The 22,814-nt window shown below is 44.5% G+C and overlaps 1 protein-coding gene across 1 annotated transcript in view; it reads left to right on the forward strand.

Moving 5' to 3' along the window:
* Nucleotides 1-22,814, forward strand: part of abcb7 (ATP-binding cassette, sub-family B (MDR/TAP), member 7) — a 38,462-nt gene that overhangs the window by 8,548 nt on the left and 7,100 nt on the right. Inside the window, exons 5-10 of the mRNA XM_080841418.1 lie at nucleotides 4,744-4,876; nucleotides 10,889-11,157; nucleotides 13,152-13,240; nucleotides 13,575-13,662; nucleotides 16,536-16,710; nucleotides 19,052-19,209. Of these exons, the coding sequence (XP_080697544.1) occupies nucleotides 4,744-4,876; nucleotides 10,889-11,157; nucleotides 13,152-13,240; nucleotides 13,575-13,662; nucleotides 16,536-16,710; nucleotides 19,052-19,209 (912 nt within the window). The remainder of the gene's footprint in view (nucleotides 1-4,743; nucleotides 4,877-10,888; nucleotides 11,158-13,151; nucleotides 13,241-13,574; nucleotides 13,663-16,535; nucleotides 16,711-19,051; nucleotides 19,210-22,814) is intronic.

Below are 22,814 nucleotides of genomic sequence, written 5' to 3' on the forward strand. Positions count from 1 at the left end.
AAGCGAGCACAGGCGGTGATAACCTCCCGTCTTTTTCATCCACTAATCCGCACCACCTCTCGGCATGGCATGCCGTTTTACGAGGGTGGGGAGGTGGGGGGGTGGTGGGAGGGTGCGGCGTTGGGCAGTGGGATTGCCCAAGTGTCCTTTTTGTTTTCAGTGGTTTGAATGGTTTCAACTGGTTTTTTGGGCTCCAGTTTTGGTGAACACCTGTTTTGGGAAGAAGCTTGTCTCCGGATGTAGTTCTTTTAAGAGCCTAAAAGATAACATTTCTTAAAAAATGTAACCTACAATTTCAGTGAACAATAGTATATGCCTCACACCAGCTTGCTTGAAGAGACTCCCTGGGCTTTCCTGCACTGTTCTAGAAGGCTCTCTTAATTGTTGCGTTAGACCTTCACAGAGCATGCAGGTGCCACTTGGAAACTCAATTGAAAATGTGGCGTTGGCAGCTCATTTTCCCCTTGTCATATTTGCCCTTATTGCAGTAATTGGCTGGTCATGAGTCACTTCACTGCAGTGGTTTCTGAGGCTGCATCACGTTAACTGTAAGTGGTCTGTAGTCTGTAGTCTGGGACTGCTAGTCCATTTTAATGGGAGATGGAAGTCAAGTAATACCATGAGGCGATGTAGATTTCACACACGTCGGATCATGTTCATTATAAGCCTTCCTTTCTTCCAAAAAAAAGAAGAAAAAAGCTCTTTACAGGATAGGAAAGGGTTAACGCCTAAAACGCTCAGGTCACTGTGATGTGCCGCCGTCCTTATTGCCTGCACCGAGCAGCTGTCCCCAAGCTTTTAATTAGCTTTAATAACCATTTCAATTCCATTAGCGGATGCATCAAGTTCAAGTTCAAGTTCAAGTATTTATTTGTCATATACACAGAAAAACAGAGTCAGACTGGGCATTGAAATTCTTGGGACAAGACACCGTACAACAACCTACCATAGCATAACATAAAATAACATAACATAACATATAAGTACTCTGAACATAAATTCCACATTTTAATAAATATACAAAATAAATATAAATATACAATACCATCTGCTAAACATATAATACACATATAGTAACCTAAACTAACCTAATATACCTATACTAACCTAAAGACAAATCAAATGTGTATCAAACTCTATCACTGTCCATTTAAAAGCCTGATGGCCCTGGGAAAGAAACTGCTCTCCAATCTACGGGTGCGAGATCGAATACTTCGGTAACGCCTACCAGATGGCAAAGGGGAAAAAAGTTTATAGGATGGATGGTAGCAGTCTTTAAGGATCCTGCCAGCTTTCCTGATGCATCGTGTATGGAAGATATCCTGCAGGGCTGGGAGCTCCCTGCCTATGATAAACTCTGCAGACCTGACCACACTGCGTAGGGCCTTACGGTCCTTGGCTGTGCAGCTCCCGTACCACACTGTGATGCAACCAGTCAGGATGCTCTCTATAGTACACCTATAAAAGTTAGTGAGGATGACTGATTCCATACCAAACTTCTTCAGTCTCCTGAGAAAGAAAAGGCGTTTCCGGGCCGCTTTCACCACCTTGTTCGCGTGAACAGACCAGGTGAGATCATCACTGATGTTCACCCCAAGGAACCTGAAGCAACTGACCTTTTCCACTACAGATCTATTGATGTATAGGGGCGCATGCTCTTCCTCCTGCCGTCTCCTATAATCCACAATCATCTCTTTTGTTTTATTGATGTTAAGAGAGAGGTTATTAACCTGACACCATGTTGTCAGGGTATCAACCTCCTCTCTGTAGGCTGCCTCATCGTTGTCAGTGATGAGGCCCACAATGGTTGTGTCGTCAGCAAACTTCACGATGAGATTTGAACTGTGCGTAGCCGCACAGTCATGCGTGAACAAGGAGAACAGGAGGGGGCTGAGCACACAGCCCTGGGGGGTGCCTGTGTTGGTGATTACTGTGGATGAGGTGCGGTCACCGATTCTCACCACCTGTGGCCTCCCCGTCAGAAAGTCAAAGATCCACCTGCATAGGGAGGTGCTTAGTCCCAGGTCTATGAGCTTGGCGATGAGTCTGGATGGGATGATGGTGTTGAAGGCAGAACTATAGTCAATGAAAAGCATTCTTACGTATGTATTCCCTTTGTCCAGGTGGGCGAGGGCGGTGTGCATAGTCAGGGCGATGGCATCGTCAGTAGACCTATTGGACTGGTATGCAAACTGCATAGGGTCCAGGGAGGGAGACAGTGAGGAGCAGATGAAGGATTTAACTAGCCGCTCGAAGCACTTCATTATGACAGAGGTCAGTGCTACAGGGCGATAGTCATTCATGCAGATGGCCTCATTTCCACCATGGCCCCAGTGTGCACACAAAAACAGCCTGCCCTTTAATGCACCAGCACAACACTGTCAGTCACTCAGTCAGTCGGTCGACCCAACTGCCCCACCCCCACTCAATACTGCCTCAGAACGCCACGGCCAGACTGTCTCAGTAACACCCTCTTCCACACACACACACACACAAAAACACCGCACACACGCACACACCCACGCACACGCACATGCACACACACACACACACGCACACACCCACGCACATGCACACACCCACACACACACGCCCATACACGCCCACACACACACAGACAGACAGACAGACACACAGACAGACAGACACACAGACAGACAGACACACACAGACAGACACACAGACAGACAGACACACACAGACAGACACACACAGACAGACACACACAGACAGACACACACAGACAGACACACACAGACAGACACACACAGACAGACACACACAGACAGACACACACAGACAGACACACACAGACAGACACACACAGACAGACACACACACAATCATCAAAGCAGACATCGTTGTTGCCCAGCTGCCCTTATGTGTAATGCCTTCACATAGACTAGGGTACTCTTATTCCTGCTGCCTTTTTGCCCCCTATGCCCTTCCCCCCCTACTACCAAAAAAACTAAACAGATTATATTGTACAGCCTAGGGCTGGGCGATATGGAAAAAAACATTTATCACGATATGGATTATTTTATATCACGATAGCGATATATATCACGATAATAATATAATAATGGAAAAAATGTAGCGGGAGCATTAATCCGCTACTAAAATGATGTGTATAGAGTGAGTGTAACTAAGATCTCACTCCCCTGTAATATTGACTAATATTAAATATAATGAAGAGATAAAAGCCATTCAGTATTAAATAAGACATGTACTAATATTAATTATTATAAATAGATACATTCAATGAACCTACTCTAAATATTTGCTTTAATAACTATTTTCATAACCATTCAATATCAGTGGCCTAATGCCCAATCACTCTCTCGTTCACGCTTGCTATAAATATACAATCAATAAACAACTTAACTAATGCAATAACAATATGGCAATACAATCCCGATGTATTTTACAGTTCTTTGTGTTCCGAGTTCAAAAGTCGATGGTCACAGCTCAGAATACGTACGATGACGTATTTGTCAATCCACAGAGTGCTGTGCCGCTCCGGCAAGCGGCTGTGCTGGCGGTGTGTGTGAGCGATACGAATGTTTGTATAATGCCGTTCAGTTCGGGAAGGAGCTCCTTGTTATGTATGTGTGTGTAATGTCAGGATAATAACTCAATAAAACTGGAACCCAGTACCTCGATGGTCCAGAGAGATGGGTCAAACTGAGTTGTCCGTGGATGGCAGGGCAAAGAGCGTCAATCAGAAGGTAGAGTAGACCCAGGGCTAGCTGCTAACCGTCTGTCCGTTACCAGGGAAACCAGCGACACACCGTTGAATCTCAACTAGCAGCGATAGCTAAACGTTGCTAGCAGCCACTGAAGCTGCCAGCTGACTGTATAATGAAAAAAAGTTTATCACGATAGAAACGATAGAGGAGAAAGGTCACGATAGACACGTTTCTATCGTCCTCACGATATATATCGTCATATCGCCCAGCCCTAGTACAGCCTTGTATCACTGTGTCACTTTCTCCTTTCCAGACACCCTCACAACACCATAGTCAGTAGGGATACTGTTCTGTTTTTGGTTAGGTTTTATGTACATAAATAAGTAGTGTCACATAATCACTTTTGTCTTTTTAAGCTGAAGACTGTAAACAAAGCGAAGAGGGGCTTCTCATGTTTTAAAAGAGTGTCACTTGTAGCTAGAGTCATATTTTCCTTCCCATAGAACTCTACATGTGCTCCAACGTAGGCTAACATTATTCTCCCCCTACATGCTTTCCACCTGGCTTAATCTTTGGAAGCAGATGGACTGACTGTCTTCCACAATAGCCTTCACTTCCATGTCATTTCATAGGAGACGCTTTCCATCTCCACACTATCCCTGCCTTACCCAGTCCCCCCCCGCCCCCACATAATGCTGAAGTGCACTTTAATGGCCTGGTTCTAATGCCCCTGCTGAAACCCCTGTTGGCATTCTAACCTTCCACCATCCCAAACCCTGCAGACACCGTCCTCCACCATCTCTTATCTCTGTAATCTCAGTGCTCTGTCTGGCCCAGGGTGGAAGCAGCCCCCTCAGCTCTGCAGAAAAGCCTAGCCTGCAATCTCACTCCTGACACGCCAAATCCCTGCAGACAGGAAAACCCCCTGCATTAATGACTTGTGTTTTTCCCCTCTCACCTCCATCTGATGTTCTTCTTTCTTTCTCTCTCTGTCTGTCCTTATCCCCCCCCCCCCCCCCCCATCTGTCTGTTTCTGTTATTGTACACCCTGCAGATGACGAATGTCATGGTGCCCTTCATGTTTAAGTATGCTGTGGACGGACTGAACCAGATGTCGGGACACATGTTGAACCTGAGCGACGCGCCAAACACGGTGACTACCATGGCAACGGCTGTCTTGATTGGCTGTGAGTTCCCCCCCCCCCCTTCCGGCAGGTGTTGACTTCCTCTCGGGAAGGACGGCTCATATTATGTAGCAGCTGACCTTTTTTCCTTTTTCGTTTTTTTTAATTCCCCTTTCCTTTTTTCCCCCCAAATGGATGCATATCACTCTCATATTCAGCCCCTCTCATATTCAGCCTCTCTCTCCCTCTCTCTCTCCCTCTCTCTCTCCCTCTCTCTCTCCCTCTCTCTCTCTCTCTCTCTCTCTCTCTCTCTCTCTCTCTCTCTCTCTCTCTCTCTCTCCTCCCTCCCTCCCAGGTCGTGATTATTCAGGTCTTGTTTTGGGCATCTGCTCCAGTTGTGCACTCATTTGCTCTGGGTCACCCCTTTGTTCATCTGTTGAATGTGCAGTAGCTTTTCACTGGCTGATCCCAAACCGGCTTTGTCACCAGACAGCAGTAGAGTAGGCGGAGGAACATCATTCTGCAGTCTTCGCTGTCGTACTTTTTGTTTTTGTACATAGCATGCATGTGTAGGATTCATACTGACAGGTGTTCCTTCTCGGCTTTCTCTCAGGCAGGGCAGGCAGGCTGAGAAACTCTTGGCTCTGACTGCAAGCTCTGGACCTTGTTAGTCAAACTTGTGCTGCTCTGTAACGTTCACACCTGTGTTTTCTTTCCCCCCTCAAAGAAATAAGATGTGAAAAATAACCTTCAAGTAAAAACATGACATGACGGAGTGAGAGGAGAAACATCAGAGACTGGAACACATTCCAGGTGTTGTTTTTAATACTGACTAAGAAGTCCCCTTGAAGAGAGAACGGGCGTAAATTCCTAAGCAGTGGAGCGAAATACTGTTCTTCATTTCGCCAATTCAAATCGAGCCATCCTCTTTTCCCTTTAGTGTTCTGCCTGAGCACTCCTACATCTGTGTGTGTGTGCGTATGTGTGCGTGTGTGCACATGTGCTTTCTTGCCAACTGTGTGTTTCGTCTTCTGAAAGCCACCCTCCTCATTTTTGGATATCGATAGCCTTCTAAATAACAAGCTGCAGCCATTTTGTGTATCGCTCTTGTATGGAGTCAAAAACTAGCGATGCCGTTAGTGCCCTCAGAGCTGTTGCTGATTTAATGAGCTGCATTAAGGTTCAGGCACTTCGGTGGATGTGTGTGTGTGTGTGTGTGTGTGTGTGTGTGTGTGTGTGTGTCTGTGTGTGGCGTGTGTGTGTGTCTGTGTGTGTATGTGTGTGTTTGAGGGTGTGGGATACAGTTGAAGTAATTAGAGATTTGCCACGCTCTTGGTTTTAAGCTCTGGCACAATTGCATATTAAGCCCCAGAGACTGCAGGACGTCCAAAACAAAATGACGTTTTGTCGCTGATGTCGGATTTCAGATGCAGACTTGGGGGCAGGCTGTGGTTTTCCTGGAAAGATGCCGTAGAGGTTGCCCCCCCCCCCCACACACACACACACACACTCACTGCAAGTGTAGCATAACTGACTTATTCATGGCAGTATTTGAATATAGAATGTAGTCACTTGAGACATGAGAAACATCACCATAACTTACCCTTTGAAAGCCGTGTAAAAAAGGACTCCTTCACCAGATATTTAACCATAGACTAGAACCGTTTGTCTATCCTAGTGAGCATCTTTTTGAAATATGTTGTTGTGGAGCAGGGTAGTAGCAACGATTTCAGTCTATTATCAGCAGTTATTACCAAGTAATTTTCCTCAACTACCCATTTCGCTCAATGGGAGACCTGTAATACAATGGCAGGTTCCACCAATGGGGCCCAGTTACCTGTGGATCGCCATCAGTGATCATTGAAACCAGCCTCTTCCACTCCTTGGCAGGCAGGCTGGGAAGGAAGGTTGGGAAACGCTAACAGTGCTCTAGCTGCAGGTCTCTGAGTGTTTAAAGTGGCACAGAAGTCTGGATAGTGGTAAGTGGCAGGTTGTTTACAGCATGCAATCTATTTTGAAAATCTTGTTAGCTCGTTAGCCTGCTGATTTTGATACAAAAATCCTATAATGCCTCTTAGAAGAACTTGCTCCTGTACCTGCCCTCAGGCCCAGCAGTGGCTCGGTTAACCCTAGTGAGGGAGTAAGAGTCCTGTGAGTTAATGCTCACAGAGTCCCCGCTACACCCCTGGGAGCTAATCGACTCTCCTCGTGCAAACGGCTCATATTTAATACAGCGGGCTTATTGCAAGTCCAGCGGCCCGGAAGCGGCTTTTCAATTTGCCCACTCTTCCCCCGGCCGGGTACTGACGAGTGTGAAGTGTAGCCCATTTGTTCTCTTTGTGTTGGAGTGTGTGTGTGCGAGCCGTGGGGAGACGCATTCCAGATGGGAGCGTTTCTGATATTGCCTACGATGGCAGCCAGTGTTGAGGGGTGCATGCGTGGCTCTGAATAAGAAGCTGACAGCTCTTGGGGATTATTACACTCCATGGGGGGCAGTATGCCAGAACTTTCCACAGATGAGTGACGCATTCGACTATGGGCTGTTTTTTGTGTGTGCATAAGTTATGAGGGCTGCTTTCAGTGACTTCAGAGCCTCTAGTTCCTGAGTTCAGAGGGGTCGCAGTCCTGTTCTGGCCACTTTTTTCAGTCAGTGACGAACTGTGCTTTTCCTTAAATTAGCAGAGTTTTTTTTTTTTTTTTCCGTGCCTTTGTAAGAGTGACTGCTCCCTCATCCAAAAAAAAGGCACTTAGCTTCCTCAGTGTGCTCTGTGCTCAATGGCTGCTCCTTTACGTCATAAGACAAGTCTTCAGTCACAGCAGCAGCAACGATGTTACCCCTTACATGGCTCCTGGGTTGAGAATAAAACCTTAATGGTGGTCTTGAGGCAGTAGGTGTCTCCTGTATGTCGCCAAACAGGATTTTGACACGGCGTTCAATAAACTTAACCAAGTCGTTGATGTGGGCTCGGTCATGAGACCTTTCCATGATGTCATGAGCTGTAGTTCTCCATTGCTCTCTCATCTTAAAAGGCAGCTTGGAGATAATGGCCCTCATATTAACAGGCATGTCCAGTTCCTGCAAGTAATGAAGCTCCCCCATTACATTGCAGCAGCCACGTAAAAACAAGGAATAATCTTCCAGTGCTTTCAAGTCCTCTGCCTTAACAACTTGCCAGGCCAATGCCTTTTTTATATAAGCTGTGGCCACCTTATAGGGATTTCCAAAATGCTCCTGCAGCAGACCCTTTGCCACTTTGTAGCCATGGTCAGGCGCCATATGCTGACAGCTACGCACTAGCTCTTGTGGCTGTCCTCTGGTGAACTGCTCTAGATAATAAAGACAGTCTGCACTTCCAGCTTTGCTTTCCACCCCTTGTTCAAAGGCTCTGGTAAATGGTCTGAACTGAAGAGGGTCCCCATCGAACACAGGAATCTCTCTTGATGGCAGAGATGATGTCTGATGTTGGCGAACCAAGGCAGCGGTGATGTCAGGGTTGTTAGGTGGTAACAGTCCTTTGGCAGAGATAATCGTCTTTGGTAATTGAGGTTGAAATTCCTTTGTTTTAGGATTTAAGACACTTCTTGATTGCATTTTCCCTTTTTCCTTTACCACACAGGAATTCATGCATTTTGAGGGTGCTGCTGAACAACTTTTCTGATCGGCGGCCTGTAGCACAGACAACTTAGCAGCAGATGCAGCCAACTCTGCATCTACATTAAGCTGCTCCCTTCTCCGCCTTAATTGCTGTTCCTGCTCCTCTAGGGCGTGTATTTCTTTCAAAATTGCAGCTCTAGCCACAAGAGCAGCTCTGTCGGCCTCAGCCATGATCCTAGCTGAGGAAGTGCTAGATCTTCCACTGCTACCACTTTTATGTGACTGTTGGCTACTAATATTGGACACACTGTCATTTGGATTGACACCATCCCCACCCTCGTCATTTTCATGCCTGGTTTCGAAACCCATATTTGCTTTACCATGACCATTCACATTTAAACCAGCATCAGACATTTCAGGTAACACAATTGACAAAGCAACATTATCATTTTCAGACCACGTAGCAATAAAACCCTTTGTTTCAGAAATAACATCATTGTTAGAGATCATCTTTGCTTTAAACCAAGTCTCATGGTTTTCCTTCTCATGAACAGGCAATACACTCAACACAGATTCATGAATACGTTTTGCAACATTGCATGTCTCGATCAGTTCTTTCAAAGCATTTTGTAACTGTGGTTTGTCATTTTTTAAACATCTGATGATGCTGGCATTGTCCAATTGAGACTTTCTGTCTGCTTGCAATGTGATTCATTTATTAACAAACAATTCTGAACGTTTAGAATGCTTATTACCAGCGCTAACAACACTGCTGTCTTTACTGGCGGCTTGCAAAGCAGCCTGTTCAATCGCGGGAGGATTCTCCATGATCAATCCACGCTGTTAAGGTGGTAATGCAAAGTTCACAGTCAAACAAAGTTCGCAAAGATCAGTCACACAAAGTTCGTCTCCACAGTCAACTGTCCACTGTCGTCGTTTACAGTTTTTTACAATTGCTAAAACACATTCTTGAAACAGTCACTCATTTTCTCTAAACTCTAAACACAAAAACTCATCTTCAAGTACTATTCACAAAACCTCTGAATCCTCTTGCAAAATGAAACTTTCGCCTCAAAACAGTTTTACCTGTGCTCAAAATCAAACACTGCTGTCAAATCATAAACAAAGTGTTCAAAATGATATACACTTTCAAGCAGTCAGTAAACAATACACCAAAAAATAGAAAACACACTGTTCAAAACATATAGTTCTCAGGGAGAAGAACATTTTGTTTTTACCTCAAAACAAATTTCATATTTATCTATCATTGACTTTTGATGAATGAAAACATGTTCTCTCATAGTAGCTATACAAATGTATCAGAAATTACTACTTTGCTTTGCTCTAATTTGTGTTGGTTCTTTCTCCTTCTTGTACCCCTATAGTACTGTACCCTGCATCTCACTACTCACAACTCACTCTTGTTCTTTGTTGATATGAACCTGCAACCAGTCAAAATCTATTGAGCAATCAGTACTGTTACTGTACCAAATAGAAAGCACAATGTTCAGGGCCATACAACTTGTTTACGCATTGTCCTTATACAGCCTACAATGCACTGTAGGCCTACTACAATATACACTACCACAGTAAAAAGGACACAAATCAAAGGAGTCAACATGGTGTTTACTGCAAATTGTGTTTTACCATGAGAAATAGTTTAAGGTATTGACAACAGACTGCACAATTAGCTTCATGAGTTCAGGCAACTGAGAACTTTGTTCAGCCAGTGGGTTTTAGTGTTTTAGCAATTGTAAAAAACTGTAACACATGTGTTTCTTTTATACCCGGGTATGTTTGCACACAATTTAAATGGCCATTGATTGTAGCGCTACAAATACCTATTTTGTTGGGCGCCTTGCAGTTATCGGGTGGTTCCTTGTAGGCCTACTCCGTGGTCCGATTTCGGCATCAAACAAGTAGGTCCTTGTCACCAGAAGGCCCACATATTCAATCGATAATCCACAAGGAATGCTACGGTCCTTTGACTGTTCCTAATTCCATGCCTGCATGCCGACGACTCCGACGTAAACGAAAGTCCGAACTGATGCAGGGTTTTTGACTAATGTTAAAGGAGTTCAGTCTAATACTGAACTACTGAGGTGCCTGAGCCCGGGGGAGGCCTGTCCGACGCGCTGGATGTTATGCGTGCTAAACTCACTTGATTTGCCCTGTGGTAAACAAACGCCTATGGACAAATGTTGTCGTTGTAATCCAAAGGAGGTCCATTTATTCCAGTAAAAGCATTATCCCATCGCAGTTCCCACATTGCAATACAGAGTGCCGCGCACAAGCGTTCAAAAACCCTTTGCCCTTCCGGGTCAAACACCTACCACCATCATTGTACGTGCTACCTATATACCTGACGCAAGTCATAGACATGCGCCACCCGATGTTACATACAAGACATTACAACGTACAGACCAGCATTTTGGCTCTTACACAGGTAATACATGTATATGTGTGTGTTATCTCCTCAGACGGTGTGTCCCGTGCCGGTTCGGCGCTCTTCAACGAGCTGCGGAACGCTGTGTTCGGCAAGGTGGCGCAGAGCTCCATCCGCCGCATCGCCAAGAATGTCTTCCTGCACCTGCACAACCTGGACCTGGGCTTCCACCTGAGCCGCCAGACAGGGGCGCTGTCTAAGGCCATCGACCGCGGCACGCGTGGCATCAGCTTTGTGCTCAGTGCTCTCGTCTTCAACCTCGGGCCCACCACCTTCGAGATGGCACTGGTCAGCGCCATCCTGGTAAGACAATTGTCAATGTCTGTCTAAGGTTTTCTCTTCTGTAATGTTTTTTTTCTTATTAATGTTCCTTGCTATGTTAAAGGTGGAGTCTGTGATTCTAATCCAATAGCTTTTTTGTCACTTGTTTCTCACAGTCCTCTGTCATCTATATCTTTGTGTGAGCTCAAATAAACTCTGATGTTGGTGCAGTCCTGGGAAGCAAGCATAGTGGCTCAGACCGAGCCTTAGGCTATTCCAGCCACTCAACACGTTGAAGTGAAGAGCAAGGTGTAATTTGATTGGCCATTGAGCTCAAATATCAACAACCTTTTGCCAGAATTGTGTATTGTAACCTCAATGGTATTAACCTTACATTTCAATCAAGAAAGGCATTTATATGCCTGTTTTCAGTAGAAACAATGTTGTTAAAAGGCAAACATCCTGAGGATTATTACATGTAACCACAGCAAATTAAAATTACAGCCTTGAAGTACGATGGTAACTGTGCCATGATGCAAAATGTGACCTACTGTTCTGAAAACAAGTAATGCACATTGCAAAAGAAATAGGTAGTTGAATATTGAGTAGTCCAAAACAGACCACCATATGTTCACTCTAAATGGACGTAAAACAGACAAACTGTCAGCAAATCCTTAAGGCACCAGTCCTCTGTGCTGGAGCAGTCACCAATAAAAAAATGCCAATCATGCCACCAATATGTGATGCCATGTGCCATGTGTGGCCATGTGCAGGCCAGTCCCAAATTGTGTATACACACTGAAGTATTGAAGCCATACAAATAAAAAAACGTCCCAGTCTTACCATTGATTAAACATGGACGCTTGTTTTCATCACCCCTGTGTTGACCGAGGCAAGCCACAGGCCGTGTGGTCTGATGTAGAGTCAACACAGTAGCCGTGTGGTGCTTCAACCACAGAAGAACTCTGTGAAACTTGAAACTTCTACCACTTCTCGGTAGCAGCTAACAGACTGGGAGCGCTTCATATCACCAGGCGCTCGATAACGTATTGGTAATCAATGTGACACCTTGCATTAAGATTTGGTCCGGGTAGTTTTTGTAGGCGGCAGTGGCATTGTAGTGCAAGTATACTGTTCTGCATCATAAGTCAAAATATTGCACTTTATGAACACTGTAATGCAGTTGTTCTGTAAGAAGGACTGAATGATGTAATGTGGTCATATAATTTGTAAACCCCTCTTGCAATGACATTTGTAATTTATGCTGGGCACAGGTGGTCTTCAAGTGAATAGATTTGAGTGGATGAACTTGTTTGTCCGACATAATACACTTCTGTGGCAGAGTGTGTGTGGGTGTGTGTGTCGTAACCCGGCTCTGCCACTTCCTTTCCCCTTCCTCGCTCCGTCTCTCTCTCCTCCACCAGTCCTGCGTGTAATTAACACACCCATGGCTATTATGTCAGTGCCCCTAACGAGGCTCAACTGCAGCGCTCGTGGTGAAAACATTAGCAGGAATTACTCCCCCCCCGTCCCATCACCCATTTGCAACACTTATTTCAGAAACGGGGGGAAAGATAAGAAAAATGTGGTAGCCAAGCGCTCTGGGAATTCATCATTAGAGAGGATTCATTCAAGTAGTTTTTTCTTTTTTGTTTCTCCTTTTCTTCTTTTCTGTGGCTCTGGTAATCCTTTAAAGATTAAATCTGTAAAAGTTTGTTCATATTTGAGCTTAATAATACCCAATCGAATTACACCCCTTCTTTCAATTGACCTGAAGCAGCGTGCCGATTGGTTGTGATTGTTAATTTTATTAAGTTTGTTTCAGGTTGTTTCCTGTTTTCAGCACCAAGACTCTGTATAAAACTTTTTTTGTGTACTCACTGAACTGACAGCTAGAGGACAGCTAGTTTGTTGAATTTGACAAAAACTGTATTAGAATTAGAATCGTGGATTGAACCTTAAGGAGATGCATCTCTGTCTGCATGTGCTGGGTTCTGTTGGGGTAAAATGTGCATTTGCCCTCCTCTCTGTTGCAGTATTACACTTGCGGAGGCCATTTTGCGCTGGTGACACTCGGCACGCTTTCGGCATACTCTGCCTTCACCATTGCCGTTACACAGTGGAGGTAAAGGCCGTCAACTACCTTTTGGTGTGGGGTTCCTCTTACACACAAGCTGAAGAAAAATAAGATTAGAATTGTCCACACAGATACACACACACACACACTTATGATCATCAAGTGAAGACATTAGCGTCCACCTTGAAGCACTAGTCATATATAGTTTTTACCTGAATGCCATATTGGGTCAGTGTGACCCCTGGTGATGTTGTTCTACAAACAGGGCCCATAGATTGTGGCCGAACAGGTTTTGGAACAGGAAGTGATGTCAGTGTTTTTCCGGGTGTTTATTCCGTCCCATATGGATGTTGACTTCTCTGTCTCACTCTCCTGTCTCCAGGACGCGCTTCAGGATCGAGATGAACAAAGCTGACAACGAGGCTGGTAACGCTGCCATCGACTCGTTGCTCAACTATGAGACAGTCAAGGTGAGGGCTCTTTGTTGCAGTGTTGTGCCCACACACACACACACACACACACACACAGACATCACTAATATTTATTCTGTGCTGGTGTCTCCTTTAATTGCCTCTAAAAGAGAAAGGGGGGTTGTCCCTTTCATCAACTGATGGGTGAGCTGTGGGAAGCGGTCTCTGTCTCTCGCTCTCTTTCTTTCTTTTTCTTTCACGCTCTCTTTTTTTAACTCTCTCTTTCTCCCGGTCTCCATCTATGCCATTCCTTTCCCCCGCTCAGAGACTGCAGGGCCATAGGACAGGTAATTGAGCCTGAATCAGTGGTTCGCATTAACACTGATTTAACAAAGATGAAGCCATTTTCTCCGTGTCTTTGCACGGACCAAGGGCCTCGGAGTCATCCCATTGTGTGGCCTCTTGTTCTGGCCTCTTAAGCAGCAGTAATTTGGACGGATGTTTGTCGCCGCCTCACACTCCCCCCCCCCCCCCCCCCCCCCCCGCGCTCTTTCCCTGCATCTTAGCACTCAACCTATTTTCTGTTTCTGTTGCTCCGTTTGTTTTTTTTAATCCTCCCCCTCTTTTATTTGTTTCTTCAGCCTAGATATGTTCTATATTTGTGAGTGTGTGTGTGTGTGTGTGTGTGTGTGTGTGCGCGTGCACGTGTGTGTGTGTGTGTCATCGGTGTCAGTGCGGCTGAATTTAGTATCACTGTAAGATAGAGTGCATACATAATTAGGTCTCCACCCACTCAAAATCCGTTCCACTTTCATACCAGCTCCCATACAACCTGATTGTTCTGTCTCTCTCGCTCACTCTCTCTCTCGTCCTTCTTCCCTCCCTCTACCTCCTCTTTCTCTCCCTCCCCCTTTTTTTCTCTTACCCTTTCTCCTGTCATTTCATTCCTCTTGTAGTCAATCCCCATCTCTGTTTCTCTGTAGTTCTTTTCGTCTCCCTCACAGTTGCTCTCTTGTCTGTTCCATTGCACTCTCTCTCTCTCTCTGTCTCCCTCTCTCTCTCTGTTTCCTTTCTCTCCTTCTCTCTCTCCCCCTTTCCCTCCTTCTCTCTCTCTCTCCCTATCTCTTTCTCTCTCTCTCTTTCTCTCCCTCTCTCGCTCGCTCTCTCTCTCTCTGAATGTTCCTGTGCTCTCTTTCTCTCTGAATGTTCCTGTGCTCTCTCCTCTTTCATCTGATCTTAATCGGTAAATGCGTAATTCCTGCCGCTCATCAGCACCCGTTTGTGACACGGCGTTCCCTCTCCTCTTCACACACACACACACACACACACACACACACACACTTTGTCTTGTGCGCCCATCACGGCTAATTGGCCCACGTTGCCTGATAAGTTTGGTTGTGTCCCATGAATAAAATATATAGTTGTTGTTGAAGTTACAGTCGGGGGTAGGAATGGCGTGTGTCTGTGTGTGTGTGTGTGTGTGTGTGTGTGTGTGTGTGTGTGTGTGTGTGAGGTGTTTGATCCCTGCCACGACAAATAGGGATCCCCAACTCAGGGCAGCTAATGAGATGAGAAATGTGTAAAGGAACAGCAAGGGTTTAAACAGCACACTGGCTGGTATTATCATAGCACACCGACACACTTCTGCAGTTTCTTCACCTCTTTCTTCCTTTCTCTTCTTCCTTTTCTGTCTTTCTTTCTTTTTGATGCCGCTGTGTTTTCATTTGCGGCAGCCCCCCCTTTCTCTCTCTTTCCTTCCTCTGGAGGAGCTGGCAGTGGCAGCCTCTGCAGTGGCCTGGATAAGATGGAGGTTTTTGTACCCAAATGCCACGAAACGCGGCTTCAGCAGATGTTTGTCGAGTGTGGAGAAAATACGTTAATTTAGCTGTAATTCTTTTCTGCTTTCTGCATTATCTTCCCTTTGCTCTTCTTAAGAGGAGCTGGCTCTTAATGTTATTGTGTGTGTGCTTGAGTGTGTGTGTTTGTGCATGCGTGTGTTTGCATGTATATTTCTGTCTGTCTGTCTGTCTGTCTGTCTGTCTGTCTGTCTGTCTGTCTGTCTGTCTGTCTGTCTCTCTGTCCAGGTGTATGCATGGCTCTGTGAGTGTATGCATATATGTGTCCTATGCTGTTGATCATCAGCAGAATTAGACTCGTGGCGGTAATCTAGGGGTTAACATAGCTGAGCCCCTGTTTGCTCACCTGTCACTTAGCCCATTAAATAGCCTGGCAGAGTGCAGTTGTGTTCCAGTACATCATTTAAATGCATCCTAGGGAAACAAAACAACCTCCCGAGACCAGAGTTCATCCCAAGTAAAAACAGCTTCTTGTTGTACCCACTGCCGCTCATGGAAGTGTGGCGTGTTGCTTTGCTAGACAGGAAGCAGAATAGTCCTGTAAGTAACCAATAGAAAATCACTTTAAAGGGTAAATCTTTGCAGTTTGTCATTTAAAAATCATTCAGCATTGAAGAGCCCTTTTTTTTTTTTAGGCTATGAGTATCTCCCACTCTCTCTCTCTCGCTGTCTTCATCCATCTCAGACAATGCTTCCTCATCCCAGTAGTGACTTTGTCTCCTCAATCCCAGACACGAGAGTGCAGCGAGCTTACTTCACTCTCAGCCTTTGTCCACTTGGCTTTTCTCTGTTGTGGTGCAGCCAAGATGGAAGGGGCCATAGTTTGAGCTTTTTTTGATTCCACCCCTGAAAGGTCACCTTAACACTTTACAAAATGAATGGCATTCACTTCACAACACATGCGCACACACACACACACACACACACACCATAAACAGCAGCTCTCTCGGCCAGAGATGTCTTTTTGCACTGTTGTGCTAGGTCCAAAGTAATCCGTTCCTTCTAGCCTGATTTTAGAGCAGCCTTTCAGTTAATAAAAAAAAAATAACACACTTTCCTCTTTCTCTTTCCCACCAGTACTTCAACAATGAGAAGTACGAGGCGGAGAGGTACGACAGTTACCTGAAGGTGTATGAGTCGTCCTCGCTCAAGACCACGTCCACCCTGGCCATGCTGAACTTTGGACAGAGTGCCATCTTCAGCGTGGGCCTCACCACGGTCATGCTGATGGCCAGCCAGGGCATCATGGCAGGTATGGAGCGTTCCGCCATCTTTGTAACGGGGGGGGGATGCTTTTGGAACACAGATGGCGAGGGACTTGCTGTCTCTTAAATCAGCCGTCATTTAAAGCCGCATTAAGGAAGAGGGACATTTTCTTGAAGTGGTCCTTCCCACACCACAGAACCTCACAGTGCATAGCCTGGGCGTCTAGTGGGAATATCAGGCGTTTAATTTGGTCCTTCCCATGATCATCTACCATTTAAATTAGTTTGTAGATTATACCAGACCTATGTTGCCTATGTAAACCTAACTCAAAGGTGACACATTGTTGCATACTGCTGCTTTATATTTGTTTTTATATTTGTATTTTATTTATTTATTTATTTTTTCAATATACATGTATTATTTTATCAGATGCTTTTATCCGCTGACTTGCAGTACAGTGCAAATATACATTCTTATCAGTGTGTGAGCTCCCTCAGTGTCCAATCCATGACCTTGCCGTACCTGGAGCAGAAGGCAGCTTTTTGTCCTATTCAGCACATTGTACTTTCTCCCTCTCCTCGGTGTGCACATTAGAATTCATGTCATGAATAGTTGCTAAAAGCACGGCCTTGGTGTTGTCAGCTCCTTGTCTCTCCAGCCCCACTTTTAAACATGCCAGCACAACGGACTCTGACTTAACGCGAATCTGTGCTCATACAGTTACACAGGCATGTGCACAGACATTTTGGGGGGTAGGTGCTCAAAAAAAAAAAAAGGGCGCCCATCACCAAAATTATTAATGAAATGAAATCTCTCTCGCTCTCTGTCTTCCACTCCCTTAACGTCTGATACATCAAATGATGTCTGGGGTGCCTTTTTTCTGTAATTGGTCCACCTCACCATGCTTGTGCATCAAATCTGAACTTGGGGAATACTCCAGCCACCCATTTTTAGAAAACCAATGCTTTTGGAATGACCGCCCTTCATATTTGTTTTGGAGGAAAAATTCTGGTTGTCGTTGTAAAACTGGCAAAACGAAGAGATACATAAATATCACGTTAAACAATGTGGGAAAGGATAGCATGACCCCGAGAGCTAGCATAGTTTACCTGCTATTTTCTAGCTGTGAATTCTCGTGACATTTAAACAAACATTCAACATACTTTCGAAATTGTTTAAACGGCATTTATACAACACAAAATATGCACTTTCAGACAAATAATGTAATTAAACCTGACAAACGTCAGTAAACAGCTGGACAATGCTTTGAAATCAAGTTAGTTGTCTGTTTATTTTTTTAGGAAACGTCGGACCAGTCCGGTTTTCAGACGTAGGCCTATTGTTTTCAGCGGCACTAATGTTGTTAATTTATACAACGTCGGGGGATTGCACAAACACCGTCATTACCTGTTTGTCTGATGCAGGTCAGTGAAGAAGTAGGCTGCCCCTGTTGGCCTGCCGCTCAACACTGATGTGGGGGATGAGGAGGGAGGGGGCTTGTGAGCACCGCAGATCATAGGCAAAGAATACTTTATTCTATGTCTATGCCGTGGAGCATGTCGAGGCGAAATTCTCACAAGAACTCCAAATAAATGCCCCCTCAGATATCAAAACACATTTGGGGAAATTGATGACGAGAGACTAATTTGTATTCTAGAAATATTGATGATTGAAAAAAGAATTGGTCTCCAGAAAAAAAGGGCACTTTTTCTCAACCAGGGCACAAGGGCTGGTGCTTGAGCACCAGTTGGGGTCTATCTGTGCACGTGCCTGCAGTTACATAATGATTTGTGCATTTATTCTACTACTGAAGAAACTCCGAGGACAGTGCATTTATACTGAAGAAACTCGGACGAAAGTGCGTTTATAATGAAGAAACTCCGACAACAGTGCGTTTATAATGGAGAAACTCCGACAACAGTGCGTTTATAATGAAGAAACTCCGACAACAGTGCGTTTATAATGAAGAAACTCCAACAACAGTGCGTTTATATAATGAAGAAACTCCCACAACAGTGCTTTATAATGATCGAGTCCCTGAGGCCCATTGTGTGCTGCAGTTAGCACCTGCTGGATTTTTGACCTTGCTGTCTGTATTCCCTTGTTCTAAACGCCATGGTTGTGAGATGGTGATTAATGTACAGGCTTTGTGTTCAGTAGAGACGGCAGAATTATGGCAGTGAAGGTGTTTATCATGGAGCGCTGAAAGCTGTTGCGAGCTGTTGAGCGTGAGGGGGGAGTGCAGTCATAAAAGTTACTGGGAATATCGCTTGTAAAGTTGATGTTGTTGAACCCCACACACTCTAGGGATGTAATGTGTGTGTGTGTGTGTGTGTGTGTGTGTGTGTGTGTGTGTGTTTCTGTACGTGTGTGTGTGTGCGGCACAGGGACAATGACTGTGGGAGATCTGGTGATGGTAAACGGCCTGCTCTTCCAACTGTCTCTCCCCCTGAACTTCCTGGGCACGGTGTACAGGGAGACACGGCAGGCGCTCATCGACATGAATACCCTCTTCACCCTGCTCAGTGTGGACACCAAGATCAAGGTAAGACACGCATGCACACACGCACACGCACACACGCACACACATCTGTGACACTTCCACTGTTAGTTAGTCAGTCTCATGAAGTCACACTAGCCTCTTAAACACCTTCAACACACACACACACAAACACACACACACACACACACACACACACACACACACACACACACCATTGGCTTATACATGGAAGGGTGGTTTGGTGGCTGGATAATAGATTTTTGGAACCACTGTAATGACAGCATGAATAGCTTGCAATGACATACATGCAATAAATATTTTAGGTGCACATACTGAAAACATTGACAAGAGGCAGTTAATGATGATTTTTGGAATTGCGTTCATGTCGTCCATGACAACATTTTTCCACCATCCGCAAGAAATGAGAATAATGAATTACTGAATTACTTATAACTGATTACTTGAGGCGTAACGGCAATACAGAGGCTGTAGATTTCTTTCCAGGTAAAGTTCCCTTTATGTTTAATTCAATTTAAATTATTATAGCGGCAATAACAATTGAAATGGTCTCTAGGCGCTTTACAGAGCCCAGAGCCTGAACCCCCCTGGGGCAAGCACTAAGGCGACTGGCGACTAAAGCTCAATTTTAACAGAGAAACCTTGAGCAGAAAGGGTTCAAAGAGGGGAGCCATTTGCTTGGGGCCGGCCTTGTAGAGAGATGGAGACAGAAAAGAGAAGGGGGCGGGTTGCAACATTCATTGTATTGGTTATAGAAGAGTTACAGCGTCCCTATAAGGTTCCCATTGTGAGGATTAGCAGAGCAGAGGCAGAAAACTATGTCAATGATTTATATTCCGGGTAAATAAGATTACAGTTTGTATCATAAGCAGAGTAGAATTTCTGCTACACGAATAGTTCGGTGGGAATAGGCAGCTGTAAGCAGTAGATCGGGTGGAAAGACTACAGCAACATCCAATCGTGGAGAGCAGGAGGGGAAGGAAAGAGACAAGTTGAGTGGATAGAGTAGCCTTTTATGTGTAATTACAGGTTAGGTTGGTGAAGGACAATGCTATCACAGCCATTAGCATTTGTAGGTTAAGTTCTACTGTATGGAAGTGAACCGAGACCGGTTAGGAACAGAATATCAAAGAATTTGTCATGCAATAAATAAATAAACGATGCACCGACAATTATTTAAAACATCAAATTCATTAAACTATGGCAATGCCATGTGCTATCCATTATTATGTGTGTATTATATCTCCTACAAACAAGTTGTTCATACAGCGGGTAAAATAAGTATTGAACATATAATATAGACGTAGTTATATCTTACCTTTCACCTGTTTCCATTTCATCTGCGTAGCGGTTCTTCACTATGGAAAGACATGGCAGTAATTGGTCATGGATGGTATACTTGCCGTTTGGTCAGATTTGCAGTTTCGCCTCCAGCCATTTGCCAGATTGGGCTACTCAGTGGTGATGTCATTTCATCTTATAGCTGTCACTGCACTGCATAGCAACACTGGACAAATTACTTGTGAAATTATGGAAATTATAGTTTTGAGCTCAATATTCAAACTGTCCAGCAAGCAAAAGCACTTGAGATCCTTTAGATCTGTGTGAAAACACATCCTCTGACAGGGTTTAAATTACGTTTCATGACCACATCTAAATGTACTTTTGATCAGGTTTTGTAAAAAAAACGTGTTATTCAGATATGAGCTGGAACCGTGAGAACAGCCCACCATTTTGTCGCTATGGCTTCACGCTGCTGGTGTGTCAGTCGTTCTCCCCTCACTGTGTTTTAACAAAAGCAAGTTCCATTTAATACGACTTCGGTTTGACCCCATTGAATTATTCACAGTGTCTTTTTCTCTGTCACCCAGCGGGCGGTCACCTGCTCGTGGGCGCGTACAATGGAAACGCACCTTGTGTATTGTTGACCACCACATGCTCACTTCCCCGCCTCAACCTCATGAATGTTGTTATTCAATTTTGAAGCGAGAGTGATAGTGGTCCAGACCCAAGGTTAGAATTGGATAGACACATCTTTTGTGTGTGTGTGTGTGTGTGTGCGTATGTCTGTGTGTATGTCTGTCTGTGTGTGTGTGTGTGTGTGTGTGTGTGTGTGTGTGTGTGTGTGTTTGTTTGTGTGTGTGTGTGCGTATATCTGTGTGTGTGTGTGCGCGTATGTCTGTGTGTATTGGGATAGAGGTGGGGGGTGCTGATGAAGCTTATTCTTAATTTGTTTAATTTAGTATGTGGTCAGTAATTACACTGAATTACTGAATGTGGCTGATTGTTCACGGGCCTCGGTAATGGTCTCCATTGTCTTGCTCAGCGAGGCACAGTGGAACATCAAGCCATTACCGGCCAACTCGTTTCAGTTTTTCTTCTTTTTTTCACCCCATTTTTCCATTTGATAATGTAGATGTCAAAATTGGAGGAAACTGCCGTAATGACAGCTGAAGAAATGTCTCTGCTTTGTGTATGCAATTCCAGTATAATTTCTTTTTTTAAACCAGTTATGGTTCCAAAATTGACTTATTTGCTTTTGCTCTTCATTGATGGGTTAATTTATCCATATATTTACATATGTGTTCATCTATTTACATATAATGTATTTATTATTATTACATATATTAAGCCATAAGCATGTCCATATATTCAACAAGACAAAGTGTGTGTGTGTGTGTGTGTGTGTGTGTGTGTGTGTGTGTGTGTGTGTGTGTGTTCGTGTGTGTGTGTGTGTTCGTGTGTGTGCGTGTGTGTATGTGTGTTCGTGTGTGTGCGCATATTAGTCTGCAGACAACCATGGTGCAAACGTGGTTTACATGCGGGGGGAAACCATTACAGTGTTTACAGCCTAATTCATATGAAGTCACATCTGACTCAGTAGACAGTAGGAACCAGGAATAGAGACAGAGGGCACATTCTGAGTATTGTCAGTAGTTCTCATTGTTGTCTTGTGGATCTGCTTGTAGACTTGCTCTGCAATTCAAACCAGAGCCGTTGATGGCGTGTTTTGGGCGGTGTGGGCGTCAGAATAAAGTTGAAGTCTGAGCAACTTGATGCTAATGAGCGGAGCCTATGTGGACTTTAGTTCCCACCAAACATGTGTGCCGTTTAGTGTCTTCATTAACGAGAATGACAGATCTAGAAAGTTTTTGCAGTTGTTTGAGACAACTTCTTCTTCCCTCGGTCTGTATGTGTGATGTAGAAAATCAATAAAACTAACAGGGTGTCCAAAATTGTTGTGGTTACTGCTGAATAATTATTGATTCATGATGAATGATTTAGCTACAGTAGGCTACACCTTGGAAGGCAACGGTAAAAATCCTCATTCAAAGTTTAAGCAGTCGCAGATTCACAAGTGTATTACTTGACAAAACTCTCCGTAAGATCATATTAAGTTTAATTTGTGTTTGTGTGATATCAACGTGTTTTGAAGGGTTTCTGTAAAAATGTATGACTGAAAAAACGTGTGTGACTCAACATTCCAGCGGGTGTCTGGAATACCTACTAGCTTCAAAACATTGGCTGCAGGGCAGCCTGGGAGATTTTTGATAGTTTTCCTGTCCCGGTGTGAATGCAGAGTAGTGCTGTTGGTGCTAAATAAGTACAGAATGTAGGGCGCCTGTATA

This window comes from Sprattus sprattus (assembly GCF_963457725.1).
Source record: "Sprattus sprattus genome assembly, chromosome: 6".
In the NCBI taxonomy this organism is placed as follows: Eukaryota; Metazoa; Chordata; class Actinopteri; order Clupeiformes; family Clupeidae; genus Sprattus; species Sprattus sprattus.